The sequence below is a fragment of the Ovis canadensis genome, chromosome 15 (assembly GCF_042477335.2).
Source record: "Ovis canadensis isolate MfBH-ARS-UI-01 breed Bighorn chromosome 15, ARS-UI_OviCan_v2, whole genome shotgun sequence".
NCBI classification, from domain to species: Eukaryota; Metazoa; Chordata; class Mammalia; order Artiodactyla; family Bovidae; genus Ovis; species Ovis canadensis.
This window is the reverse complement of record NC_091259.1, coordinates 13606055-13621941: the sequence shown is the minus strand read 5'-3', so window position 1 is coordinate 13621941 and position 15887 is coordinate 13606055. Positions and strand designations below refer to the sequence as shown.

Genomic DNA, 15887 nt, shown 5'->3' with positions numbered 1-15887 from the left:
AAAAAGTTAGACACGACTGAGCACACACAACGTATATACACAGGAAACACAAGAAATTTCCACATTTCTTGTATATGCTACATGAGGACAGTGTGCACAAAACTTGCTTTTCAGCTTTCTAAGGAATGGTTCAATGCACTGGTCTCTGCTTGGAGGGTGAGGGTTGGCAGGAACATTACTTGCTTACTCCTGCTAGTTTCTGAGTTGTTGGGGGGGTCATCTTTAGTGTAGCACTTCCTGCGTCTCTCTAGGTTCTCACTCCTCTCTTTGGGAGGCAGAATCGCTTATTTGATTGGTGAATTTAGGAGCAGAAACTAGGCACGTGTACCTCCATCCTCACTTCTTTCTGTTTGGGCTCCATCCAGTTTATAGGTAGCTCACTTTTCCTTGGGGAGGCAGGGTGCTTTCCAGTTCTTCCCATGACGTGAGTAAGTATGTCTCACTCTAGAATTTGATATTAGGAAGATTGCTCATCCACAGATACATTCTCTAACATAAGCTTTTCAGTAATAAAGGTGGTATTGTACTCTCCCAACTGTATATTTCTTAGTAGATTCAAAACATGGGTAGGGATATGGGTTGCAGTTTATTGAGCCTCTCCAACTCCAAAGGTCCAGACAAAATAGAATGCTAAAGATTGGTTTAATAAATGTCTTCAGTATTTTGTTATTACAAGACACATAGCTTACTTCTTCAAGTCTACAAAACATAAAATATGCTTAAAGTCCAGTGAGAGTTTTGTTTATATGTAACTTCCTGTAAAAAGAATCAGGCAGCTCAAAATAGCAGTTTCACTCTTCATTCAATAGATATTTATAACTAGGCCTGGTGACTTGACGTTAAAGAACAGTTCTGTTCTAATTTGAAGCAGAGTTCAGATTAAAAGATCCTTTGAGGTTTATTTTAGGTCTATGAATTTATTGGTAACTGTAGATTTTGTTCATCATGTGAACAATACTAAAAATAAGAAAATTTAAATTTTTATAATGAAACATCTCCACTCCTGAATATACTTTTCCCTCACTGATTGTAAAATCAGATGATGAATTTAATGGTTCTTTACACTGAAGCCAAGTATTGGTTTTCATTATTCGGGTAACAGTCTTTGCCTTAGGATCATATTCAAACTGTTTTGATCTACGGAAGAAATAGAAGAATCCTAGAGAGAGAGAATTATGATTAGTTATCTTATGCAACTGTATAATTGTTTCAAACTTTTCAATTTTATGAATGTAGAATACAATAATTGAACCTGATATAGAGAGAAAATAAATGTGTAACTATATACATACATTTTACTTTACCCAGTCACATGAAAAATATTAGTTTTATTTCCCCAGGGAAAAAGCCAAGGTATGAAACATGAATTTCAAGGGGTTGTCATTTATACCAGAGGTTCTCAGACTAGTTTTCCAAAAAATGTCCCAGTGAGGCGGGAGAAAGAGGCCTCTGTGAGTATGGCCTTGGGCCCTATCTCATTTTCCTAAAGCTGCTCTGCTTTATCTGTTTAAAGTTCTGAGGTTCCATATTAGATTTCACTAGAATAAAAGATGGCAATACTCAAAAATATCTTTAGACTTCTGCTTACACCATGGTCTGCTTTGTTGTTTTGAAGATATAGTAGCTGGACCGATTCATTAATTTGCCCGAGGTTCTTTTAAAACTTGTAGATTCCTGGATCTTACCCACAATCCTACTGCCTCAGAAACTCTAAGGAACTTGTCTCTTCGTATACAAATCCTAAACTGTGTTTATTAAACTATACACATTGAGGTTTGAGAATCATTGTTCAGTTCAGATGCCCAGTCACGTTTCACACTTGAAACTCTTCAGGGGTTATCTTTATCAGACATCCATGATCAGTGATAATTTTGGTACCGTTTTGCATAGTTTCGAAGTAGTATGTCAGAGAATATAACTCAGAACTTACTATTCAATCTTGATAAGTTCTTCAAAGTTTATTATTACATGTACTCAAAGTAGTAAAATGACATTAAAATGGACACATTTAAGTTTTTGTGCTGAATTCCTTCACAGTCAGTAAAGTCTCCAAAGTATCCTAATAGTCAGGCACTGATGCTTACCTTTGTGTTGGAAAGCAGCGTCCACTTGGAGGCCAATTCCTGGGAAGTACTTTACTACTCTACGTGGGTACCCTTTGTCCATGGTTTGGGTCACTTCATCATACCTGGAGACATGGATTTGAAAGGTTTTCGGGGGACCTTTGTTACAGGGAAAGAAGATTAATTTTTTTACTGCACAACTTGGAGTCAAGCAAATATGTAGGAAAAAAGTAATCCTATTGGAAGAAAAATAGTAGGATCGATAATTAAAAATGGCAAAGAGTATATTTGGTCAGATTTCTGACAGTGTCTTAAAAACAAGGAATTATGAGGGGGAAAAAGCCACATAATTTACCGGATCGATACTATTCTGAGGCACTGTTAAATCAAAGGGCTCTTTCCGGAGTTTCGATGATTTTGACTGAATATGTTTGTCACTGGCAGCTTGGTTGGCACCACCAGCCTTATTATTCTATCTTTATTTTTATAAGCTGGAGAAAAATCTTTGATCTGACTGAAACATTCTTTTGTTTGGAGAATGCCATCCACCTAAGATTGTCTTCAACATAACACTTTTGGAAGACAGTGTTAAAGTGATGCTTTGTGGATATTTTTCTCCAGACTAAAACAAGGGGCCAATTGTCTGCAAACTTACCTCCAGCACCAAATACCCACAAAGAAGTAGGTCTTTCTTGCGCTGCGGTCACACACAGCTGCATCAATTTTCTTTACACGTCTTGGAAAGCCAAGAGTATAGATGGATTTGGGATAATCTGGTAAGACAGCATATCCTCTGATCACCCAGAAGTTGTCATCTAGGACGAGAGGGAGAGTGATTATCTTCTGATTTATTTCCTAAAGGGAGAAATAGGTGTCTTAAGAAGTTTGAAAATAATTAGATTCCTAGTTCCTTTCAGGTTCAAATCTTAAAGGTTTAGTAATCTTATGTCTCCATTTATTCTTACCACGTTCTTCAGCTGCTTACATATCATTCAGTTCAGTTCAGTTCAGTTGCTCAGTCATGTCCGACTCTTTGCAACTCCATGAATTACAGCGCGCCAGGCCTCCCTGTCCATCACCATCTCCCATAGATCACTCAAACTCACGTCCATCAAGTCAGTGATGCCATCCAGCCATCTCATCCTCTGTCGTCCCCTTCTCCTCCTGCCCTCAATCCCTCCCAGCATCAGAGTTTTTCCAATGAGTCAACTCGCATGACGTGGCCAAAATACTGGAGTTTCAGCTTTAGCATCATTCCTTCCAAAGAACACCCAGGACTGATCTCCTTTAGAATGGACTGGTTGGATCTCCTTGCAGTCCAAAGGACTCTCAAGAGTCTTCTCCAACACCGCAGTTCAAAAGCATCAATTCTTCGGCACTCAGCCTTCTTCATAGTCCAACTCTCACATCCATACATGACCATAGGAAAAACCATAGCCTTGACTAGACGGACCTTAGTCAGCAAAGTAATGTCTCTGCTTTTTAATATGCTGTCTAGGTTGGTCATAACTTTCCTTCCAAGGAGTAAGCATCTTTTAATTTCATGCCTGCAGTCACCATCTACAGTGATTTTGGAGCCCCCCAAAATAAAGTGTGACTCTGTTTCCACTGTTTCCCCATCTATTTCCCATGAAGTGATGGGACTAGATGCCATGATCTTCATTTTCTGAATGTTGAGCTTTAAGCCAACTTTTTCAGTCTCCTCTTTCACTTTCATCAACAGGCTTTTTAGTTTCTCTTCACTTTCTGCCATAAGGGTGGTGTCATCTGCATATCTGAGGTTATTGATATTTCTTCCGGCAATCTTGATTCCAGCTTGTGCTTCTTCTAGCCCAGTGTTTCTCACGATGTACTCTGCATATAAGTTAAATAAGCAGGGTGACAGTATACAGCCTTGACATACTCCTTTTCCTATTTGGAACCAGTCTGTTGTTCCATGTGCAGTTCTAACTGTTGCTTCCTGACCTGCATATCATTAATGTTACACAAATAATATATACCTAGGAAATGGCTACCCACTCCAGTATTCTTGCCTGGAGAATTCCATGGACAGAGAAACCTGGCAGGCTACAGTCCACGGGGTCACAAAGAGTCAGACACAACTGAGCAACTAACACTTTCACTTTCATAGTTAATAGTATGCATACTCATGTCAGCTGAGTTCATTATATTGATTCTTTTCTAATTCTGACAAAACCGTCGAGTATATTTGTTCTCCTAAATTTCCACACCCTAGTGTTCTCAAAGGCAGGTAATCTGATAAAATCCACCTGGAAAGTAGGGTTGCTAGATTGAATATAAGATACCAATTGAATCTGAATCTGAATTTCAAGTAAACAGTGATTAATTTTTGTTATTCAGTTCAGTTCAGTTCAATTCAGTTGCTCAGTTGTGTCCGACTCTTTGTGATAAATATAACCAAAATGTTATAATGGACATACTTAAACTAAAAAGTTATTTTTTATTTGTTTGAAATTGAAACCATCTTGTATTTTTATTTGCCACATCTAGCAGCCCTAGTAAAAAGGGAATATAAGAAGAGAGATGGGTTACTTTTATGTGGCAGAAAAAAAGACTTTTTAGTTTTTGTTATACAGGTTTCTTTTCTCCTGTGCACTTGGGATGATGTTTATCTTTATAGCCAGAGAGAATCCTTGGATAGTTGTTCTTTATAATAGGAACTTAAGGTCAGAGCAGAAGCCCTGTCCATTTGGCTCATGCATGAAGATTATATTCCTGGAATTAAAATATCTGCTAACTAGTTCAGGCATACACAAGGAGAAGAGGAATAATGATAAGCAATGTTACCTTTAAACACCAGAATCTTGTCAATGGGGTTCTCATATGCAGCGTGAATATCAGCTGGCAGAGATGGCCAGAATGAAGAGATTAATTCAAATTCAACGTCAGTGATGTCATAATAGATCCTCCATATGTGCCTGTGTTAGACAGGAAACCATACTTTATATACAGTCTACGTGTATCTATTTCAATGAAACCACTGCAAACCTAAGACTTGACTTTATCTAATTGGTTGATATTTTCCTCGGTTTATAGCATTAGCACAATTTTCCTCAGAAATTTTAGGTGGTTGTGAGTTCATTTCTACCCTTGGGACCACCAAAGCCAGGACATGCCTTTGTGCCCACTCTTTTGGGTACTTAGAGTAGTACTTAGAGTAGTACTTAGAATAGTACTTAGAGTAGTACTTAGAGTACTACCCATGGAAGTCTCATTAACAGTTCTCAGTGTACTCGATCACCTCATTTTTGCCAAAGCAGCAATTCCCAATATTCTAAGTCAACACCAAGCATTCTAAGAAAAAATTTCTGGTATTGATTGCTAGAATTAAAAATGTTATTATTGTCATTGCTAAATATTTCCTCAGATTTCCCTTCTGGCTGTAAAGCTCTGATGTAGATCTGTGAGCAAGAGCTGAAAAGTCCTTAGAGTTCATTTTTCTTCCCATGCTGGGAACCCATCCCTGACAAGTTGTCTCTCAGCCTCAGCTATTAGGAGCACGGTATGACAGCATGTCATTGTTGTTGTTTTTTAGTTGCTAAGTTGCATCTGACACTGTGACCCCATGACCTGTAGGGCCACATAGTTATGGGTGGAAGGAGTCTGATTTCACATATTCTTTCCTTTTGCCCCTATATCCTTGTCAGATGGTACATGTCCTGACACTTTGCTCTGAAAGTGTGGCCATGGTATACATAACTGACACACCATGTTGCAAGTTAAGTGCAGTAATTACATCGTTAGAGAAGAGATTTCCTACCACAGCTAACACTTTGTTGATTCAACTTCAAGGAATGGTCCATGGATGCATATTTCACAACTGGCTCTCCAGGTAGGAAAAAGACATACTTTTTATCGTTTGGTGGTTTTCAGGGTGTAGATACTCCAACCAAGGCCAGTACTAAATCAGTATGAGCTAGTTTACAAAATTCTTGAAAATTTAATAATTGGATCCCAAAATGGTATAAGCCAGGTCCAGGACATCGTTGGGATAGGGGTATTATTTTAGCTATGAAGTTTCTGAAAGTAGACCCTGGTTCAATGGCAATTAAAAAATTGGCTTAAAAACATTTAAATCTTAATTTATCAGTGTGAGATCCCTTTCGCTGTTGCATGTATGAAAGATGGGAGCAGAAACAAGCAGGCTAGTAAACAGGCTTCTGGAGTAGATGAGAAATGATGGTAGCTTGGATGAGCTGGAGATGGTGGTGGAGACGGAGAAGGGAATGGACATAGACCATCGATGTGTCTGCAGTAGGACTTGACAAGACCTACTGAATGACTGATGGGGATGGGATGGGGTGTAAATGAAAACAGTGGTATCACAGAGGAAAGAGCGGCTCACCTCTACCTGGGAGGGTAGAGAGAAAGGTCGCAGAACACATTCTCCGAGAGGTGACATTTAGCAGGGATGAAAAAATGGAGCTCAAGTATTGGTGAGGATGTGGAGAAACTGGAACATTAGTTGTTGCTGGTAGGAATGTAAAATGGTGCCACCTCTATGGAAAGTGGAATGGCAGTTACTCAAAAAATTAAGCAGATAATTACCATTTGAAAAAAAAATTATCAAACAGGTAAGAGGTATGTGCACAGAATAAAACATTCAAGCAATGTAGACAGATATAAAACAAAAAGCAAAGACACATTCTCACTATCCCAACAACTCTCTTATCCCCAAAACTCTTGAAAAGAAAAACTTCACAGGAAGTTGAGGTGTTTAAGGGAATGGGTTTACCTGCCTTTAAAGAACATTACTTCTCTGCGGAAAGTGGTGATAGCATCAAAAGTCAAATCGGGGTCACAGGCATGAGGTAGAGTGGGTCCCTTTGGCTTAGGAGGTACCTTAGGTGGCCCTGCTTTGATGAGAAAAGAAATACCTCAGTGAATTAAGAAGGCATGTGGAAATACCTACAGAAAGATCTTTCCCAAGAGAATATTTTCCTTATAATAATATTTCAAGAAGTGATTTTTCTCAATGTCCTTCCTGGAAAGCCTTCAATTCAGTTTACATATATTCAGATTTGTTGCTCACCGTAGATGGATTGGATTCCGTTGATATCGTCCTGAGAAAGTGGGTATTTGCTAGGATCCAAGGAGACGTAGTTTGGGAACATCAAGGCTGTTTGATCACTGGAGTGAGAGAGCCCCAGTGAATGGCCAAATTCATGAGCTGCCACGAGGAATAAGCTGAATCCTTAACAAAAACAGGGAGAACATGAGTATGTTAGTCAATCAGGAGAATGATTGCATCTGAGATTAGGAAATAATTGAGAGAAATGAAAAAAAAAGAAAAAGGCTTGTCAAACAGACAATTCTTATAACATATGAACGAACCATCATTTATCTGGGAAATTTTTCAACAGTGATAATTGGTATTAGTCAAATCATGGAGAAATGTAACCCGGAGCAAGCAGATGGCAGAAAACAGATGTCTTGAAATGGATAGTAGTGAAAAAACAAAAAAAAAGCCACCAGTTTTGGGTTGTTGTTAGGCATCTGTACATGATCATATTTCCCCTACTTATATTCTTCAGAGATTCTCCACTGGTTGTAGGACCAAGTCCAAATACCTAAACATGGCCTTCCATGAACTAGTCCCTGCTTTTTTCCCCCAGCCTCATATTTTATTTTCATTTTCCCTGAGCCTGCCATGTGGAATCACTTGCATTTCTCATCCATGCCATGTTCTTTTTCATCTGTCTCTGTATCTCCGTCACTTCTGCCCGGAGTATTACCTCTCTCACCCCCTTCACCCATCTGTCCTACTTAGGCCTCAGGGACCCCCTCCAGAGTCATCTTCACAAGATTTCTTTCCCCCAGCTCCTATCCAGGTTGACTTAATTGCACCTCTCTCCACTTCTGTAGACTGAGCTCAATTCTGTCTTTGCAAATAAGTACTGCATTCTTTCTTCCTTTCCCTAAGTTGTGCACCCTTTCAGTCCAGAGGCCATGTCTTAATCATCTTCCTGGGGACCGATAACAGTTTAGTAATGGGTGCTGGATATCCAGGCTTTTATTTGGATGAAAGGATGGTTAGATGCTCCTCCTGGACAAGACTGGAATACTCTGTACTTATCCACACCAGAAGTTGTACCATGCATGGTTGGAATTGCCTTTTTATTTGTCTCCTACAGTCTGTAAGCTTCTAAGTATATCAGAAAGACTATCCTTGGACTTGCAGCTAAACCTATGGATACTAAGGAAAATGCTGAGCCTTTTGTGATGGAGCCTTGTCCAGTGATGTTTGCATAAAACAAACATGGAAAGGCAAAGAATTCTTTCATGGACTTTCATGCTTTTTGCTCTGGCTTTTGCTGCCTCTCCTTGTCTGGCTGGCAATATCACTGTGTGTGCTTTCGGACAGGGATAGGACAAGTGATTCTTTAAAAAAGTAATTAAAATTCAGATTATCTAAACGAAGTGCAAACTTTTATTGTGGCTCTCAAGACCCTCTATATAGGATTCTAATCTACACCATTTTAGCCTTCTGCTCCATTGCAATTCTAATACTTGAGTTGGTTGGGTTATTCTGTCTAGAACACGTTTTACTCTACTTTGCTTCAGAATTCCTGCAGAGCCTTCAAGTCTCATGTTGGTGTCACTTCCTCCCTGACCTCTGTTTATGGGCTGGAATTTCTTTTAGGTGCTCCTATTACATTGCCATAGTTCCTTTTATCCCAAGGTTGATCATACTAACTTTAAATGCCATTTATAGAGTGTGCCGTCTAGACTGTAAACCCCTGGAGAGCGGAGTCTGTGTCTTGTACACTGTTGTATATTCCACTTCTATTACAAAGAGTGGATTAGAGTAGATTTTGAGTGAAGGATTGTTGAAAGGCTTCATTTACTATTATTTGTAGAGCATTTCTCATGTACTGACAACATTATAGGCTGTATGATACAGTAGAAAAAAGATTTCATTTCTGCCTTCTTGGAGATGCAACTAAATAGATAAGTTTGTACCTTTGTGAATATTTTTTTTTCCTCCTAGAAATCACTTAATCATCACCATTATCATTAGTATTAATAATCACCAAGATAATTATCAGTGTTAAACACTTTCTGAATGTTTGCTAAGGACTGGTGCTTTGCAAGTTTTTTTTTTTTTGCCTTTATTATAGATAAGTTGCGTCATCTTCCTGCATGTAAGTTCCCCCATGCCACAGACCACTGCTCTTCACCATCCCAGCCCTGCGTCTGTAGTGGTCTCTGAGGGCTGTTTCAGTTGCCTGGTGCCAGTGCATGTGTGTGTGAAGCATTTACATTCACGTACAGGTTTGAAACTAGCCTCAATTTGGGAGATTCCCAGGAAACCCTCACCATGTGTTCAGATCTCTCTGATATCACCATGCAGTGACTTCCAAACCCTTAGGAAGCAGTGGGATTAGCAGACGACTGCTGGCTATTGCTTTTACCGGAGTTGCACTAAGACTTTTGTGCCCTTTGCATAAAGAGAGCCCACATATATGTAAAAAGGTATATTATACATTATTGCCAAATTTTCTGTTAAAAAATCCATTTGATTAGAGGTTACAGATGCTTGAGATTTTACATTTTTATTAGAGAACAGGAAAACATTTTCCTGCATAGGTCAGAAAGCTGAGAGTTACAAGATCAGGGATCCCCAGGTCCAATAATTTCAACCCTGAGGGAATGTATTATAATAAAGCAGTTACAAAACACCCCTTCTTAGTATTGTTACCTGGCTATCCACCCAGAGCTTGGTGGAGTGCTATGTTTATCCTCTGCTTTGCTCAGGCAAGTTTTGCCAACTTGGGGCCCAGGACCCTCTGGATTTTTTTCATAACCCATCCCACACATCGCCAGAGCTTGGTGGAGTGCTATGTTTATCCTCTGCTTTGCTCAGGCAAGTTTTGCCAACTTGGGGCCCAGGACCCTCTGGATTTTTTCATAACCCATCCCACACATCGCCAGAGCTTGGTGGAGTGCTATGTTTATCCTCTGCTTTGCTCAGGCAAGTTTTGCCAACTTGGGGCCCAGGACCCTCTGGATTTTTTCATAACCCATCCCACACATTGCCTTTGGCAAGGGGCCAGTTGCAGTATGGGGAATAGTACTTTTACCACTAAATGCTGGAATTAATGGGCTTCCCAGGTGGGAAGCATCTGCCTGCCAGTGCAGGAGACATGGATTCCATCCCTGCATTGGGAAGATTCCCTGGCTGAGGGGCATGGCAACCCACTCCAGTATTCTTGCCTGGAGAATCTCACAGACAGAGGAGCCTGGTGGGCTACAGTCCACGGGGTGGCAAAAGAGTCGGATACAACTTAGCGACAAGCAGCAACAAATTGGAACTAACAGGGATAAAGTGATAATGAGGGGACTTCTCTGGTGGTCCAGTGGTTAAAAATCTGCCTTGCAGTGCAGGGGAAATGAGTTCAATTCCTGGTCAGGGAACTAAGATCCCACATGCCATGGAACAACTGAGCCCACTTGCTGCAACTAAGACCCAATGCAGCTAAATATAAATAGATAAATATTTTTAAAAAAATGATAGTGTAACCTGAGACTAATCTCTGCTTCTAGAATATGCCAGTAAAGCCTGGCTGAGTGAGGGGAGTCATTCTGACTTTGGTGAGCACTAGAATTATTTCCTATACCTGCCTGATTGGATGTGTCCACATGACCTTCAGGCCAAATCCAGGAAAACATTGGAACACATCTCAGCAGGAGACAGACCCGGTCCCTTCAACTCCTCTGTCATTTGGATCCTGGGGTCACCCTACCTCTTTCACTTTCTCGGCTGTAATGTTACCTCTGTGGCAGTGCAGCCACCACCTCCAAACTCCCCTGAAGTCCAGCCAGCACGGAGTCCTTTCCCCTCTTTGTTTCCTAGCTCTTGGAAGAACACTTCCATCATGTGCTCAGACTTAGCAAGGAGAGGCCGTGCGTCATTTTGAGTCACTGGCTTTCAGTTCTGCAGAAACTATGACTGACTCACAGACTCCATAGAGTTGTGTGGTCAGGACTGAATTGTGGCCTTGCATACCACCCACCAGAAAGCCACAGCATCCTCTTTCCTGGAACCCTGGAAACCAGATACCAGAGACATGATGACTGTGGTCAACGACAGAAAAAAAAAAGAGTAGGGAGAACCTGAGAGTCTACTGAACTGCTCCTTTGTTAGAGGTACACATTTTGACTATAAAAAAGTTTTGTTTTTTTAAATTTGAAATGTAATAAAATATCTCTTATCTTCACGCCAGGGAGGCCCAATAAGAAAAATAAAATCACTGCCCATGGCCTAAAGAAATAAGTCAAATATAAAGACCAGGTTCCAATTCTTTGGCAGACAAGCAAGAGTTAGATGAAGAGGTTCATGTATATAAATGGACGTCCTATGGGCCATGTACCCACATAGCATCTTTTAATCACTAACTTAGAATTACCACCTCCCAGAGTTTTCTTTCAATCCTCAAGCTAGAGATGACTTCTGCCATTGGTATAATACACAGTACTTTCTTCCTTGCATGGTGGTGAGTGGGTCTAGGCCTTATACATCACCCAAGATCATGAAGCTCTAAACTTTTCTAGAACAACTTTGTGGTCTGCACGACACCTTGCGTAATTCCAGACACATAGTGGCCCTTCAAGCATTGCAGATGTATGAAAGAACATATGAGTAAGGGAAGAATGTTCTGATCATAACAGGATTAGTGGCTTTATGAAAGTGCTGTGTGGATAAAGCTCTGAAATGTACAAGCACAGTTGTCTGTATAGATATTGAACACTTTCTTCAGCGTCATCTGGAAAATGAAACATCATAGGGAAACTGGGAAGTAAAAAGCAACTAACTGCAAAGCTATTCCTTTTAGGGATTTGATAAATAGTAACATTTTGTTCCTACAGAAAATTGGGCTTACCTACTCCATCCTTGGTCCAGTTCTCATCCTCATCAAAGTGAGTGTCTCCACCCAGTCCCAGACCAGGGGGAAAGGCATGGCCGAGGACTCCCAAGGGGCCGTCGAAGTAACGAGGACACCAACCGTGGACTGGGAAACAGCGGGGGAAGAAGATCAGCCTCGTCAAAGCTCCCAAGATGAAAATGGCTATATTGCTTTCTCTGCTGAAAACCTTACCTCGGGTCCTAAAGGCAATCATGATGTCAGCGATCCCTTTGGAAATCTTGGTGAATGTTAGTGGAGTGACTTTGCTCCACACTTCTAAACCTTTTTGGATAGCCTCATCCACATCAGGTCGAGCCATATCAGGAGTGTAGTTTACAATTCTTACAAATTAACAGATATATATCAATTGGCTGTTATACAAGCATGTAAACACACATACTAGGAAAAGAAAACAATTTCTATCTTATCCATCACATGCTGCAGTAAGTTTTGGTATGGTGCTATCGCTACATTTGTACAATGCTTTACCATTTAAATTAGGTACTTTTACATATGCTATATGTTAATAATTCAGTCTTTCATCTGTGCTATTCATCAGGTAGTATGATTGCACTTAGACAAATGAGGCTCAAAGAGGTTAAATGACTTCCCTAAGGTCATGTCTTAAGTGGAAGATCATTCATTTTATGCACAGAATTTGCTGTGCATATGACTGTATGATAGGTATCTTCTGAAAAGAACTGAGATTCATTTTCTCAAACAGCTTATAGAAATCAGTTTTATGCATGTGTCATATATTAAGTCTCACTTGAGAGCCACAAAGAGTTTGTTTCTCAGGAAAAGCTCTTGCTTTTGTTTATATTCTCTATTTTGCTAAATCTACTTTTGCCTCAATCCCTAAGGCTCAAGAAGAAGAAGGAAGGACTATTAGACTTTTTAAGGCCAGCCAGGAGGGCTCTGGAGCAGTGGTCAAGGCCACTGACTCTATCTCGGGTCACAGGCACCCTTCAACCTCTTTCTGCCGATAAGCCAGCCCCTTTGTTTGTGATATCCAAGGTCCACCTGAGATTTGACAATCTAACTCATACATGTCTCCAACATGAGCTGGTTGTACTCCATTTTCTCATTTTCCCTTGAGCACACTTCAATTGTACCTTTAAGCATCTGCAGTCAGACTGTAGAAGTTCTGGTCCTGAGTTATTATGGAGGTGGCAGAGGCTAGAGATTAGAGCATATTTGCAGAGCCAGTCTGCTGAGAAGAGCTGTGCAAACTGGCCTATGCTAAACAAGCTTTTTTTCCTTCCAGTTTCTCCTGTGTTTAAGGTGATAATAACAAGGGTGCCTATGTCACAAGTTTTTTGAGAGGGTGGAATAAATAAAACCTATCAAGCGCTAAGCACACAGGAAGTGCTGGGTAAAATAAACCATTATTATCTTTGCTTCTTAGAGATAATATTCACATTCATTTAGATTAAGAGCAGGAGCATTACCTGTAGGTGAGGTTGTACTTCTTCCACCCGGGGAGAGTATAGCCATACTGACCCACGTCAGGCACCCCACACCTGGGTGTCTTCATGATCTCCAGAGTGTTTGAGTCCAGTTTTCCAGTCACTGTCAATCCAAAGAATGCTTGCATTTCACGGATTTTGCCATCTATGAGACTTCTGTTACTGCTTTGAGCAGGATGACTCCCTTCTATTTCAAGAGAGTAGAACTGGTTGAGATACGCCTGACCGAAAAGACAAAAAAAGGCACGGACTACAGGGCAGCAGACCTCTATCTCAGGATAAGCAAGCTTTCCGAGATCCTTTCCGGCAGCAGGAGGGGAAAAGGAAATACATAACAAGGGAAAGAAAAAGAAAATAAAGAGGAAGGAGAAGAGTCACCCTCTCTTTCAGTTTCCAAAAGCTCATTGAGCTGTGTGTGACCAGAACCGGCTACACCCACAGAGCTAGGGAACTCCAAACTTTAACAGATGAGAAGCATGCTTCTTCTCTGTGTGGGATGATCTTGTGTCGCACACATTTTTACTGTTACTTTCATTTGGTGTTTCCTTGAAGTAAATTATGGAGAAAATATGATTATTCACATGTAATCACATTTAAGGAATTCCATCAAATATGGCGAAGTAACTGGATTGATTTTTAGAGGGACTCTCCAAAGCAGCCTGGTTTTTGTACATGTAGGATAAGGAGCTCCAAACTACACTTGGGTCCCCCTGGCTGGTCTTCAGATGCTTTAATGGAGATCTCCGTTCTCACAGAGCTGACCCTGTCTCTGCTCACTCTCTCCTCACTTGTATCCAGTGCTTAAATAGCAAATCCTGCCTTTCTCCCAGCCCACCCAACTCTCCACGCCCCACCATTCCTGATGTCTTTAGGGCCAAGGAAAGGATAATCAGCTCCTCACAAAAAAGTTCAGGACTCTTTGGTAAGAATGAGCTGTCTTTTTAGGTCCTCGGACAATCAGTAAAGTGAAATTGTTATGGATAGCCACAAATGACATTTACTGAGAGTGCCTGAGTCAGTTGCAGGTTCTCCTCGTCTTCCATCCTTCGGTCTGCAGGAAATGCAGAGGACAGTGTTGCAAAGACTAAAAGCAGAAGAAGGTTCTTCATTCCTCTCTCTCCAGTTGAAGCCTTGTTCTGTTTGCATAGAATTTAGAAAATAATAGTGAGACGTGGCATGAATCGGCTTGTATTATCCTTTAATTAAAAACAGAAAAGGACATTTGCCATGGAGTGTGTCATGATATGCTTTTTTTTTCTTAGGTTGAGTTGATTTCACAATCATGATCTACAATTTGTTTGGTAAATACAGTCACTGTTATTATTGAATTAAAAATAATACGAACTGAGGCTCCAAGCTACTTTTGCCCTTGCAAAGTTGGAGGCTTTCCTATGCATAAATTCTTTGGAGTTGAATAATTTTCTTTTGAATGAAAGCCCACAATATTTGTATAATAAGATAATTTTCTTTGTAAAAATTTTTATCTTTTGTTGCGATCACCTGTTATGCTTGCAAAATTGTAATTTTTTGCTTCTTTGCTTCTTCTGAGGAATGTGATTTCACACATTGCCTTGCTCTTGATACAGATACTTCCTTATTTCTTGTCTTCTAATAAACAAGGCATGTCTGTTTTTCAAAAAACACAGTTTTCAAAGACATGGTATTGTGAAAACGCAATTGATTTAGGAATCAGATTATCCTAATTAACCTGGTAAATACCAGATATTTATTGATCACTCACTGTTTGCCTGTCATTATTAATGGAAGAAAGAATAAGACACTGGTCCAAACTTGTTGGGAAATTCAGACATATACACAGACTAACCCCAGGTAAAACGGAGAAAAGCGGCAAAATGCTCAGTAAAGATTCTGAAGACTGAAATGGCCCCAAATGTAGAGTGATCACTGAAGACGAGTGTGATCTAGAGGCTTCAAGCAGGCTGAGCTTGCACTGGCTCTTGAAGAGTGTGTAGGATTGGTTCTCAAAGAGGAAAAGAGAAGGCATGTGAGTGGAGGGAGGCCACAGGAAGCAGGGACCATGGCAGAAATGAGCTGTAGGAGGTCTGACCGGACTGGAGCAAATAGACGTGTAGGCAGCCATGTCTAAGAAAGGGTGCAATGAGAGGAAGCAGGGACCACGGCAGAGACGAGCTGCAGGAGGTCTGACTGGACTGGAGCAAATGCACGTGTAGGCAGCCATGGGCAATGGGGGTGGGGGTCTAAGAAAGGCTGCATGTTTTGAGTCTTTTCATGTCTAGAATACCCTTTATTCCGTCCTCATACTCTACAGAGAGTGTGTCTGGTTATGGAATATCAGGCTGAAATCAATCTGCCTTAGAATTCTGAATTTTCTGTTCCATTGTTTTCTCGAATCTAGTGTTGTTGTTGAAAAGCCTTTTATTCTTGGTATGTTTCTTTTTATTTCT

General features: G+C 40.5%; 1 protein-coding gene across 1 annotated transcript; it reads right to left on the bottom strand.

The window, feature by feature from the left end:
- Positions 1–625: 625 nt before the first annotated feature.
- MMP27 (matrix metallopeptidase 27) lies at positions 626–14570 on the bottom strand. The gene is made up of 10 exons (XM_069555242.1): positions 14472–14570; positions 13444–13682; positions 12185–12333; positions 11969–12097; positions 7117–7278; positions 6820–6940; positions 4872–5002; positions 2719–2878; positions 2085–2188; positions 626–1159 (listed from the first exon to the last, which is right to left on the bottom strand). The coding sequence occupies exons 1-10, from the start codon at positions 14568–14570 to the stop codon at positions 918–920; spliced, it is 1536 nt and encodes a 511-aa protein (XP_069411343.1). The 3' UTR covers positions 626–917.
- Positions 14571–15887: the final 1317 nt, after the last annotated feature.